General features: G+C 39.2%; 1 protein-coding gene across 2 annotated transcripts in view; it reads right to left on the bottom strand.

Moving 5' to 3' along the window:
- ELAVL4 (ELAV like RNA binding protein 4) overlaps nt 1-13316 on the bottom strand; it is a 65514-nt gene extending 52198 nt beyond the window's left edge. Inside the window, exon 1 of one of the 2 annotated variants that reach the window (XM_013951247.2) lies at nt 13284-13316. In XM_013951247.2, the coding sequence (XP_013806701.1) occupies nt 13284-13292 (9 nt within the window). In that variant the 5' untranslated portion in view covers nt 13293-13316. Of the gene's footprint in view, nt 1-12496; nt 12611-13283 lie in introns of those variants that run through there. The other variant, XM_013951246.2, reaches the window with a different exon arrangement.
- Nucleotides 13317-14082: the final 766 nt, after the last annotated feature.

Genomic DNA, 14082 nt, shown 5'->3' with positions numbered 1-14082 from the left:
ATCACGAACATGAAATAAAGGAGGGAAACGAAGCTTTTGAGCAAATCTGCCTGGAGGCAAATCCAATATCCCAGAAATGAATCATTATCTAACCCTCCATATTTTGACATACTCCCCACTCACATACAGTTTTACACGCTTTTTTCCCCTCCCTTCCAGTAAAAGTCGTATTTAATATTTTAAATATAGATAGAGCTGAAAGTCTCAACTCAGAGAACACATTAAACCAGCAGTCACAGTGACATACGCTGGCTCTAGTGGCATGGCTGCAGTCTTACCACAAAAGCTTGGTTTCAGAATTCACTGTAATCATGCTGAAACTATGCTCAAACGTTTTCAGCAAGTTCACATTTACTGGGCGCCGCAATAGTTGTACAGAGCACACAAACAATCCAAGTGGAGAAGACAACAAATCCCTTCATTTTAAGAGGCAAGCTTTGGTTCTAACATGAAGGAAATGATTTTCTTAAATGGCTAAACTTATCTTGATCTAGTCCTTTATACTTTCACCTGAATGTACTAGAACAAAATTTTGTGTCCACAATCTGCAGTGCAATAAATGTAAAATTTACTGGCAATATTACTTGTGATCACAGCAATGCCTAAAGGATCTACTGATACCAAGTTGTGGTAGATGCTGTACAAACAGATAGTAAGAGCAGGGACTGCCTCTGAGCCAACACAACAAAAATAGAAAGGCAAAAATTATTACTTTTATTCCAAGTTTTGCAGAAGGGGGAAAAAAGTCAAAAGTGAAGGAAGTTATCTAGGCAAATTGCTGAAGTCACATGGTAAGTTGTGACAGCTCTACGAGTGGAGCACAATATCCCCAAACCTGGACTAGTTGTAAGGTCACCTCTCCTCACGACTTTTTCAAAAAGCAGAAAACATTTCTGTTCCCATGGAGTACGGGCTCTAAAGCTTTGCGTTTGATCCTGAGGGCAGAAGGGAAGAGGAGCAGGAGGAGGGGAAAAAAAAAAAACCCTAAAAAGAGACCAAAGTCAGTCACATAATCATTTTAATGTCAATAACCAATAAGGTATCCGTAGAAGTAGCCATACTCAAAACTACATGGCCAATAGTCACCTAAGAGGTACTAGCAAATGCATCATACCACAGACTTCATATGGTCTCACTCTCACTGCAGGTACTCTGGGGATGAGCAATGAGAGGGGGAAGGACTGCACTTTGCGTGTGCAGAGCTCAACACTCCCCAAAGCCTGGGAGAAACAGGTACGAATGGAGAGTAGATGTACAGTCAGGTACCACCTGCGCAGCAATTTCTGAAAAAACACAATAAAATGCTGCACTGCACATCAGTAAGGACAAAAACATTGCATTTCTCCAGAAGTGGAATATAGTCACAGCTCTAGCATATATGCTACTTAAATTCTCAGTATTTATTTTATTGTTCTTTATAAACTTCTACCATACTTCCTTTCAGCAGCTGTTACCAGCTTTTTCACTTCTTGAGATGACTGGAAAGAAACTATGCAATGAAACCTCAAAGCTGCTGGGTTTTGTTTTTCAGTATTCTCCAAACACACACAACAGATGTGCTCAAGAGCTCTATGGAAAAGGGTATGTGAAAATCAAGTGTAACAGGTGACAGTCACAGAAGTTACCTACTATCCTTGCATCAGGGTCACACTTCTCTCACTGAGACAAGCTGACTTCTACTGACTGGCTTCCGGAAAGCCAGCCTCTGATACCTTCTTCGTTTAGCGCGGTTTCACTGGAATTTGCTTGTAATCATTTCTGTCATTAAAGTTAATTTACATATGAAGATATGGGAGAATACAGCCTTGATTTTACAGTATTCAAATCGAGCTCTGGAACACAGCTTTGGAAAAAGCAATCATAGAAAACACCCAAAAAGGAAAGTGGATGCATTCCCAGGCTATTGTAAGGGTTACGTGATTAGCTGAGGTGCAAAGCTCATACAGTTCCTCACCTCTGACCCCCCCCCCGTGGATGGTGACAAAGGCCAGTGGTGGGGAGCTGTTCCACTTCCGTGTCCCGACACCTCCAGCAACAGCTCCCACCTCCCTGCTTCGCCCAGGAGGCCGCGCACTGCAGCCGCTCCAAGGTCCGTACGTTTTCCAAGGCAGAACAAAGGCGACGCGGCCAGGCCCTGCCTTCTGAAGGAACATCTATTTCCTTTTCACCCTTCTATTTTTGCCAAATTTGTATCAGACAACTCAGTCCCTAAAATTTTAGGGTTTTTTTTTGTGTGTTTGTATAATCATTCTGTATTGCTCCTTATTTCCTGCTGGCTTTTTATTTGGATCTGCTCCTTGTTCTTCCAAGATGCACATGAAGGTGAAAGGAGTTTGAAAAACAACCTCGATACTGAGATGAGATGTTTCTTTGGTGCTCCAAGACAAAATTTGATGAAAACATCCTCTGTTCCCCCATGGATTCCATTTCATTAGGCAGTAGATACCACAAAGGCAACAGAGGTCTCCCAGGGACTGCCTTGTCCATCTTGGGAAAAAAAAAAAAGAGGGCCACACTAACAAAAACTGTATTTAAATTCCATGCTAGCAGGGTGGTAAGAAGAGAAACAAAACCAAACACAATGACTATGTGAGGCAAAACCTGAAAGATTGAAGAGGGTTTCCCAAATGTCTGGATACTACATAATAATAGTAATAGAAGAGCATGCTAGAAACAAACATCTAAGACGGCTCCTTAGTCTAAAGGATATACAAGCTAAAAATACACTGAAATGAAAGGAAATTAAGAAATATCTTTTTATGTTTTTGGTTACTTTCTGAGCTTTGTTCTTCATTCAGAATTTTGTTTCCTAATCACTACCTATTTGTTTAGTTTACTGCTGAATTATATTTCCAAATGGGAAAATGTATGTTGCATTGTGTATTCAGGCACAGATTCCCACGGGTACGTACGTGTTAGTGTAAGAAGCAGACAGCTGCAAGTCTTCAGCTACCGCAGACCTGTCACAATTCCACTTTATGTTTTTTCCTTTAAGAAAAATAATCTAGCATCGTTTGCAACCCCAAAGTTTAGACAGTGGAAGCTGTATTACACACCATCTTGCAAAACCATGCTATTGACCAAGATGTGAAAAATCTAAAAAATGTCTATGAACTGGAAGCTAAAGCCAAAGAAAGGATAGAGCAGGCGACCCATGAAGCCTACGACCATCTAACCCCACGCTGCTCTTAGTACTATCCAAGTTCTAGAAACAATTGCTACAATTTTCAAAAGCCTGTGAGTGATTTAATGTTCATTAATGTTCACTGCAAGAGGATTTCAGTTCCTAAGCCATACGCTCTTTTTTGAAAATGTTACCCATATATTTTTCACGCAAATAAAGACTTATATTATGCATGAATTGATGGCTTCGCAAAATGCGCGCCACAACCACGATATCTTAGGTGTTGTCCTCAACAGGGCCTTAATGAAGGCACACTGGTAAATGCAATTAGGAAGCACTAATCAACATGTGTACGTCTCAACTGTTGGCAACATCATCTCTATGGATACTGCTGCTTGCGGGTCTAAGAGATATAGACCCCAAACCAGGACTTAGTCGAACATTAGAATTTGCATCTCCTTAATTTGCAGTAAGATGACATTTCTAACGAACAACATAATTCCTTGTCCAATCTTAAACTCAACTGGATTAGTAATAAAGAAGAAATTCACAGTTTTTCTATAATTTGCCTGTAAGTCAAAAGCCCTGTTCCAAACTAATATTGCTTATGAAAATATTTTCATGAAAAAAATAAGGATTCTCGCTTCTGCACCACACATACGGTAGACAAAGTTGCAACGAATTACTTCAAAGTAATATGGCCGTTGTCATCTTGAGGGTCATGAAGGGAAAACGGAAGTTGAGGATTTGAGAAATTTCTGGTGGAAAAATAATCATAAATGGCCTTTCATTGTACAAAGGTAGCTGTTTACTCTGATGGTATCACAAAAACAGTATCTATACGATGGTTTAAACTAGAGTAAATTTTAATATACTTCCTAGGAGAAACATCTCAATAATATTCATTTATTTAGATTGGAAAGATCTCATGCAGAGAAGTACCTATGCTGAGATCAAAGACCATTACCACAGATTAATAATACACTAATCATCATTAAAGGACAAAACAGCAAGCACATACACATTTATCTGCCACAGGTCAGGCTAAAAGATTCCAATGGCTTATCTTGGACATAAACTATTAATTTCTGTACTAAGGGAAACATGCCACAGGCCAAATCAAACATCCTCCTTATTCCAATTTCTATAGAAAATTTCTCCCTCAAGTTTCCAAACAAATTCATATTCAAATAAATGAATATAACTTGAATTCCAATAAATTCAAAATCTTTCAAAAATCCTCTTAAAAAAAAAGTGCAGACCTCATGGAAAACATACTCCTGGTTAATATGCAGTTATGCTAACGCACTCCAAGAGCGGCCCTGCCAAACTCGGCTTAGCCCCTGCTCAGATGCACCCGTGCCTGGACAGAATGGGTCCCAGGCCATCTATGGAGTTGGAAGACAAAACATTACATTCTGCTCAGACATCAATAGACAACCATAAAGATGGCAGTATTATTAGGACATTTCTGCCTGTTAATCTCCAACAGCCTAGCCACATCAAAAGAGCTTACTGGAGTACCAGAAAGAAGTCAAAATAATCAAACTAATGTCCCTTCTTCTGGCTAGTTTTCCTTTATAATACTCAGCACTCAGATAAGACTTTTTAAACTTATTTAGAGCTGGATCCAGGCCAGCGTGTTTTGCCTCAAAGAAATCTCAACGATGGCACAGGAAGTGACACTGACTCATTATTAAAGATAATATCACCGAAGCACCTCTGATTGCTGGGCATTCAGCCTAGGCACCATAGTCCAATCTGGTATCAAATCACTGCAGAAGCCCACTGGCTCCTCCAATGGCTACGTCCTACTGTAAAGCTTCCTACTAATCACAAAGAACATCACACAAATAACGTTTATTTTTGTATACAGCAAAGATAAATGATGGAAATTAAACTCAACAATTTCTATCCCACTGAGCATCTACATTTATGAACACTTCTTTCAATAGTTGGGTAATGACAAGCACAGAAAAAAAAAAAGGGAAAGAAGAAAAAAAGAGTATTCTAAAAATATACTACTCTTTTTCCTGGATTAGTGTGTCTACAGTTAAATATAAACTGTGCTCTATAAATTATCAAACACAATGTCAAATTCTGAAGTGCACTCCGCAATCTCTCGCAGAGTACACGAAACACAGAAAATGATAATTTTGTCCTGGCCCAGTTAGTCAAAAGAACAATGTGCTACTGTGCTAGATTATGGAGTTAGTTGCCATCAATGGTCATATTAAAAATGGCCACAACCGCTACAGTAGTTGCGCATTGAAAATTTCAGGACCCTGCATCAAGCAAAGAGCTAATTCCCTGAGCAGCTGCTCTTACAGGAAGGAAATTAACAGCAATATTGCCACATTATAGCTGGCACATGCATATTAGGAAGAATTTCCAGCGTTCACGCTTTGTGCTAAAAAATCAACTTCCCCCTACTCATCTACTGCCAGCAACTTCATTTGGAACAAAGATATAAAGGGAACGGTATTAGAACTATTTTTATTTAAGAAGTATTTGTTTACACGTGTTATTATTTCTATGGTGTCACGAACATGCCTTCTGCTCTACAGAAATAAAAAGACGAGCCTTTGCCCACCAGTTCTCAGGCTCTTCTGCACATAGCAAAAAGGCACTGACCACCATTTGAAGGGCAAGGATTGCCACTAGGAAAAGACGAATACAAGGAGAGCAATTAACAGAGTCACATTTAGAAGCACGGGGATCAAATTAAAAAACACAACAACAAAAAAAAACCCAAATTCCCTTACCCCCAAACAGAATGTGTTAATGCTTCACTACACTGTAGTTAACTTAAACGGGGTTGTTTAATGCTGTTGAATTGTGAGTTTTATATAACCTAATACCAAATAGCTGAAGACAACGGGAGGCTACATGCCAGCTTAAAAGGACCTAGAAAAGCTATGGCCTTCTCTCCACGATTAGCATTCGAATCAGTACAAAAGTTCATCAGTATTTTGTGGTTTACTATGATTCTCTCCAACCAGAACTACTATAAAAAGGTTCATTTCCACACACCGTAAGTGTATGACAGACAAAAGAGTTCAAATTAAACCATATATTGGGGGAAAAAAAAAAGTGAAGTCTTCCAAGGAAGTTTAGTCTAACAATAATTCTCAAAGTCACAAATATCACTTTTGCTTTTAATAGCAATGGGAAAACGTGGCCTTCTGGCAACTGTACTGCAATAGATAACATAATAGAGTCAGTTCCTAGAATTCTACATTCTCGTTGGGCAATTATAACATTATACTACAAGATGAGTCAGATCTATTTTAAATCATAAATTGTAAGTATTGTTGTCTTTGCTAGTTTTTAAGTATGCAACAATGAAAGACTCATAAGGAAAAAGATGACAAACTTCCTTCATCCCTCATGTACCTGCAAAAGCTTTTAAAAGCACTCAGCCTAGGACTCGATACCTCAAAGCAGACATGAAAAAAAAAACAAATGGCTACTCCGAACTAGGGCGCACGCAATCACAGGCCAACCCACAGGGTCCGAGCACAGTGCAGTTACCTGCTCCAGTAGCAGTTTTGGGGCTCTGCATGGTGGGTCAGATGGGACAAAGTTCTCATCAAAGGTCCCCAAGGGAGCTGAAAGCAGAGGGAGCTGTTTGGCTCTCCTCCCACACCTCAGCAAATGCACCCAGCTACGTGGCGGAAGGACTGGATTTGAAGGACTTACGCTACTGGGAAGCCTCCAGTGGTATCACGGTCCTCCACCAGCACAGCGCATCACTTAAGCAAACAGAAGAGCATTCGGTGGGGGACCTTCTTGAAGCATTACAAATTACAGAACGACTTCCGATATTTGTTTGCATCTGTTTTAAAGCAAACATTTGTTACCGTGTTTCTTTTACCTCCAAGACTTCAAAAGCGGCCAAATACACCACCACTCTGCTTCTGAAAAATACCGGTGCACAACTCCCGATTGGGAAAAATACCAACCGTAACGTATGGGAGGTTGCCCAGTAATAAAAAGGAGTTTAATATTAAAAAAATAAAATAAGTTTACCCGACAAAAAGTATTTTTTGGAATTCAAGGACATATAATTTCCCATCGCAACAGCATCTGACGCAATTGCGTGTGCCTTAGCAACAAAGGCGTACTACAGAATTTTATATACATCACGACTAAATATTGTCAAAGCCAGGCTTGTATTTTACTGTGCGACTACACCATTTCCAGAAAGCACGCACAACGCTTTCGCTATCCTATTTTTTAAAAATATTCTCTCTGTCTTTTCATCCCATTTAATTAAGGATTCCTTGCTGGTTCGCAGCATTTCCTGACTCTTACAGATTATTTTCTTCACTGGGGAGAGAAGTCTCCACGTAAGACACAATCAAGGGTAGAACAATAGGTAAGAATGACTCTCAGCTTGTTCTCTACTTTATAGAGCCCTAAAGAAAAGATAATGCATTAAGAGCTCCAAAATGGTTAGGGAAAACATGGATTATCGTTACAGAAAAATAAAAATAAACCTAACACTGGTGCTACTGAGCTAATTCTTAATGAATATATGCAAGTAACCCAAATGCTGTAATAAGACAATGTCAGATAGTTAGGAAAATTAATTGTATTCTTATTATAATCTCATCTGAAAGTATTTGATTTCTAACACTGATGTTCCAACGCTATTGCAAACTCTCTGCCTGAATACTTAAATAAGTAAACAACAAACAAAAGGTCTCATCTTCAGTGCCCCAAGCTATCATCCAAAACTGGCTATAATTAAAGGTGTGAACAACAAAGTAAGTAACAAACCTGCAAAGTCAAGGTTCTGAGAAATTAATGGGCATCACACCACCGCACCAGTTCAGATTTATCACTCATTATCTCCCCGACTAGCACAGTGCAGTTTCACATATTTGTGCCTCATTCTCCTTCCTCCAAGCCTTTCCTTCCTTTTCTAGATGGCTAATTTTAGACAATTACTGCCTCTGACACATTGAGACCTTTTCTCCCTCCTTTCTTCTTCTTGCTGTAAAGCTAGCGACCTACAAAAGCCCCCTGTACCTAAAATATTCCAGGATTTTAGAAAGTAAAGATGGATCATTTGAAGCAAGAGAAAAAAAGAAAGAGCAAAGAGCAAACAGTATCTGAATACCCGTTTCTTCAACATCTCCACTTTGCATTATCTCAAATGGTTAAATGTACTCAAATGCAAAGGCTAAGTCTAAGTGTGTGTCCACATTAAACACTGATTTTATTAGGATTAAATTTATCTTACTTGTTGAATAGAAATGTTACCCTCATCTTTGCAAAAAAGTCTTTAGCAAATCAAAAATGCGTCTTTAAAGTTACTTGGAAGTCCTATGCTTTTGGTAACTGGACATTTACACGAACGATTGAAAAGTATTATATTACGTGAATGCCCTTTCTGTTCTCGTACAAATCCCAACATTTTCTTTAACCACCATACAAATGAGAGGGGAAGATACACATGCATAAACACATACATAAAAATACATGCATACTCATCTCTTCCTCCATCCTACTGGGAAAGAAAAAGAGAAAGAGAAAGAGACAGAGAGGGAGGGAGAGAGAGAGAGAGAGAGAGAGAGAGAGAGAGAGAGAGGAGTGTAATGGGGGAGGGGTGGCTTTCCATCACAGATTAGCAAATTTTGCAAAATCTGGCCCATCATCTACAGAGGTACCATGCTTTTTAACACCGTCTCACTTACAAAAAAGACTGTTTGCGCCCACTTCTCCCCCAAAACCCCAATGACATTGAAAAAAATACTGCATTGCAGTATTTGCCAGTGCATCAGAGTGTATCCAGTCAGCTGTCCCACAGACACAAATGTACATTTTAATGTGTCCAGGCATGTAAATTAGTTGTCTAGTGGACACAGACTGCTCAAACAGACAAGCGGATCTGTCAAGTTATGTGCATCTCTCTCCCTCTCACTATAATATTCTCTACTACTGCCCATTTCTTGCCTGGGGTGTTTGCTGAAATATTCTGAAAGCGCAAGTTGCCAAAGGAAACAACAAATTCCCCTGCTAGAACATGGGATGCAATGATACTTTATTTCACTTAAAAAACCTTGGGGTGGTGAGTGGCTCTAGGTTATGTACCAAGAGCATGACAATTACACGCAGAAAATAACCTGCATTTAACTAATACACTCACAGCATACCAAGTAGGAAGGTTGAGGAAAAATTTCACTGTAACCTAGAAGATATTATTTTAAAAAAATTAATACATTAAATATATGTAAGATTAACGCAACTGGATTTTCTTCAATAGAGTCAAAATATTTAACAGGACCAAATAAAGATGATGAAGACTATTCCAAACCCATTCAAATGGGATTTTTAAATATACCCCTTCTAATTCGTTGTAACCATCCTTTGTCACAACAGCTCGGGCTCACTTTGAGAGAGCTCAAAAAGGTAAAATTAATAAAGGGAGAGAAAGCAAAGGAGGCTACCAAGCCAGTCAACGGTGGAGGAGCATCTCTGTATCTAACATGGGAACTTGATTAGCAAAGTACATGGGAAGAGAATTTTAAACTGATGGCTGCTATTGATGTTGCATCAATAGCTAAACGTACAATTTCATTCTGACTAGTTGGTCATAAAGACAACATTTTTTTTTTAAATACCATGTCTAAAGACAACTATGCTTTCTCCACCTTTTTGTCTGAACAGAAAGGGGTTTTACATTTTAATCTTTCTTTAGCATAAATGGCAATCTCTTAATTAAATTTCACTAACTTAACTATTTTCCTCCATGAGGATCTACAATGCAATCTTTTGCATGCAAAATGAGAATGTCACTATGTACGTGCAGGCTGTGTTCATTAATATAATCTTAAAACAAAGAAAAGAGGAAGATTGGGGCAGGAACACGTGCGCCAAAACCCAAGAAATACATTATTTTAAACCTTTGTAGAAATACCAAATTGAACAGAAAATGAAAATGTAACTACTAGCTGATGACTCTTAAAACAAACAATGCAGCTGTGTATAATAAAAGCCCCCTTATTTGTTCTCCTGACTGAGTTAACAGATTTGGAACACAGTATCTCTGTTTTGGATAGAAGAAAATTTTTTTACTCTCATGTACAACTATATAATACATGTCAGAATACAGCTGTGTGCACATGCACAAACTGTAAGAGACAATTTTACACACGCACGCACACACACCCTCAAGGTTTTTTCCCCTTTGCAGTGTAAAGCAGTGTAGTTTTCAGAGGGCCATTCAATTACTTCTCTCCAGAAAGCATTGCAGCAGAGGCAATACTTAAAACAAAGCAAATTCAAAGGGGGATTTGATTTCTTTTTGTTCATTTTTTCAACTTAGCACAAGCATTCCCGTTTGAATTTGCATTCGAAGCAATCCTGCACAAGAGAGAGCAAGAAAGTAAAAATATCTGAAATTCTGGAGACAGAAAGAAAGGCGTGTGCTCTAGCCTTGCTGTGCTTCTCTTGTGCCTCCTGATGTGTGATAGATGAGCATTTTCTGGGCAACCACATTTTTATATCTTTTACGCTACCGTCTATCACTTACTAGTCTACTACGCTTTTCAACACTTCTGGCACCAATAGCCTTGTTTAAAGATGCACTTCTGCTATTTCACGTTATTGTTTGCCACCATAATAAGAGACCATCACAATTAGCAAAATATTCAGCTGCAGTTTAAAAAGTAAAGTTGCCACAAGGAGCCTAACATTGAAAGTGGATATTGCCACAGCACACATATAACAGACTGTGGCTAAAGGTGGGGCTGGAGACGAAGAGGAGAATAATCTCATTATTTTCGTAAATTCTGCTCAGTGCATAAACTGTAGGATATGATGAACTCCCCTGAACTGATTATTCTGCCATATAACCATCTGATTTTGTAAAAATACCAATATCACTTAACACAAAATCACTGCTTAGGGTAAATTCATTCTACCTACTGTTCTCATAGGGACATTTGCTGGAAAATTCTAAGAAATGATTTGCAGAAGCTATCAGCTGTGGGAGTTCACTATTATACCTCTGTCAACTTCATTCAATATAATTTACATTTTTTTTTATACTGCCTCACAGGATTCCTTGCAATTTTTTGCACGTACAATTTCACAGCAGGAGAAAAAAGGAGGAGAAAAAAAAAAGAGAGATAACCCTCTTTTGCAGAGGAGAAAGAACAGATGCTTAAAAACAGATTTCTAGAAATCACTGTAAGCCTGAGCCAGAAATGTAATTAACACCTATTTATAAAGAATAATTAAAGTTGTGACTGCCACAAAGAACAGCAAAGATAATCGAGGTAGCCCCTGTTTTTTTTTTTGGGGGGGGGTCCTTTTTTTTTCTTTTCTTTTTTTCCTTTTTTTTTTTTTTTTTTTTTTTTTACACTGTTTGCAGTATTCCCACATGATTGCCACCTGCTCCCCCACTCAGCTTCCCCTATGCTCGTTTCCCCGGCAACCTTTCATTGGCTTTTCCTCCCAGCTATCGCTTTCAGTTCGGCTGCTCAGTCTAATCTTATTTGTTTTACACCCATCAAAACAAGCAGCTAGACAAAGACAATCCTGTAAGAATGGGAAAAGACCGTCGCTTTGTTTCCCAGTTATAATAAATATCCACGGCAGAAAGTCTGCAAAACGTTAAATTAAAGGGGAGAAAAAGCGGCAGCCCTTGCAGGAGCGCGGCGTATTGTGAAGGTTTTTCCTCCCCCACCCCCACCCCCCGATTGCACTGCTCTGTAAAATTCAAAGTCTCTAATAGTTGTATTTGATCATGCCATTTTGCACGATCTGTAAGGAAAGCATAAAAGAGAACCGAGACGAGCCCATTCCGATTTCTCTGCCAGGAGAATATCCTAAAAATAGAAATACTATTTTCACATAAATGGCTTTGACTTCTCCCAGTATTAAAAAACAAAACAAAACAACTCCCTCCCCACCCCCCCACCCCAGCACAAAAAAAACACACCCTTCTATTCACTACAGCACCGGCTCCATAGGAAACGCAATACCTAAATTTTAGAGGCGATTATTAGATTTGTACTTAGCACCGGTGCGATACAAACGGAGATTAAAAGGCATCATCCGCTGCCTGATCGGCAGGCGCACGCAGCACCATGACATTGTGCCTGTCAGCGGGGACCATCCCCGCTCCACCGAAATGCAACGCTCAAGGCAAGCGGCGTGAAGTGCCATCGCAGCTAGATACGTTAAACATACACATATATATATATATATCATATATACGTATGTATATCCCGTAGAAATAAACAAGGATCCGCAATTTTATTTACGACTCGCAATCTGCTACCCGAAACAAAAGAAATTCATGAGGCACACAGAAGCTATACAAAACCTGCGAGCAGCCTCTCGGCGTTCACTTACCATTTTCAAGCCATTCCACTCCATCTGTGATCACAAAGATGGACCCTTACAGCCCCTCACAGAGTCAAAAGCAAAAAGAACGTTATGTAAAAGCTGACATTCCTTCTTACAGTACCGCTGCCCAACGATGCAACAAAATCGACATATACTAGGCGCTGCAACACATACAAGCCTCCTCCTCTTTTTATGAGGTCATGACAGGAAACTCTTTGAAATACAATATGCAGCATTTACTGAAGCTCATATAAATCACTCTCTTTAAAATTACCATACCTATTGCGCAGTCCACCAAAAGAAAATTACCAATCTCGAGGCTTTTTTTCCCAAGGATTTTGCTCTGCATTTGTATCTCCAAAATGTCAATGTGGAAATTAACTCCCCCCCCTCCCCGCCACTTAAAAAAAAAAAAAAAAAAAAGCCTCTTCTTCCTTTTGCATTTCAGTTAGCCACATACCAGCCTTGCATTAGAAATGAGCTATTTCTTTATTCTGAGAGAAATCACAATTACCTTAAAATGACAAAGTACATCCTTTATTAAAGGATATGCACACATTAAATATGAAAGAAAGAGAGAGAGACACAGAGAGAGACAGAGAAAGCAGGGGAGAGAGAAAGGGAGAGGAAAAAAGGGAGAGAGAATGTACAAACAAATCAGTAGCAGAAAACTAAATTCATGTGAAAACACAGACTGAGAATGATGCAGATTTGGGGAAATCTATATGTTAGATTCTATATCTATCTATATATAAAATTGCTATAAGCAGATTTTAAATCTACTAATACCTACCATAACCATTCTTAATGGCAAATATTGGGTCTTGAAAGGCTTCAACTCTTCTAAAGATTTGCTAAGGTTTCAGGGAATTATTTTTATTGTTATTTTTTAAAGATCCACAAAGCACAGTGCAGACGTTTGTGCAGCAAAAGAAAAAAAAAAAAAAAAGGAGGAGAGAGAGAGCGCCCTGTGCTGAAGCCCCCCGATTCTACGATGTAGATAAGAACAACTGAACAGAGCCTTGCTGGAATTGGCTTGCAGCGTCTCCTTTTTACATCCATTTATGGGACCATCTGTCAGCAGAAGCCGGGCGCCGATTGGCCGCGGAGACTAAGGGAGGCGTTGCAACATCAGGTGCTATTGAAATTAGCTACCGCCAGATTGACAATGTTAATGATTTGGTGACCTCTACAACAACAGAGACCAGATTTCTGAACTGCTGCTTGTGTCTAGTAATTAAGGCCCAGTTGAAGAAACAACACACATACATGTATTTTTACCTCTTCCCACCCTGCAAGTACAGTAACAGTTGCAGGCCACATCCACAGTTTATAAGCCTCCACCGTGGAGATGTCATACCTCAGCCATGCTTCAGTGACTACATCTTCTTACCTCTTGCACGCATGGCTTTGAGGTCCAGACTATTTTAACCACCTTATCTTTTTCGACAGTTGCTTTCTGGAGAAATGCATATTTAATGATCTGCCTCTAGGCTTAAAGATACGACAAAAGCACTTCAATGTGCATTTAAACTGCATTTATTTTCAGGTACTATTGATTTTATTAATCAGCTACTCTCTCTTTCCTTTAG

The sequence above is a fragment of the Apteryx mantelli genome, chromosome 8 (genome assembly GCF_036417845.1).
Source record: "Apteryx mantelli isolate bAptMan1 chromosome 8, bAptMan1.hap1, whole genome shotgun sequence".
Lineage (NCBI taxonomy): Eukaryota > Metazoa > Chordata > Aves > Apterygiformes > Apterygidae > Apteryx > Apteryx mantelli.
The sequence above is the reverse complement of the archived record's forward strand: the minus strand, read 5'-3'. Positions and strand labels throughout refer to the sequence as shown.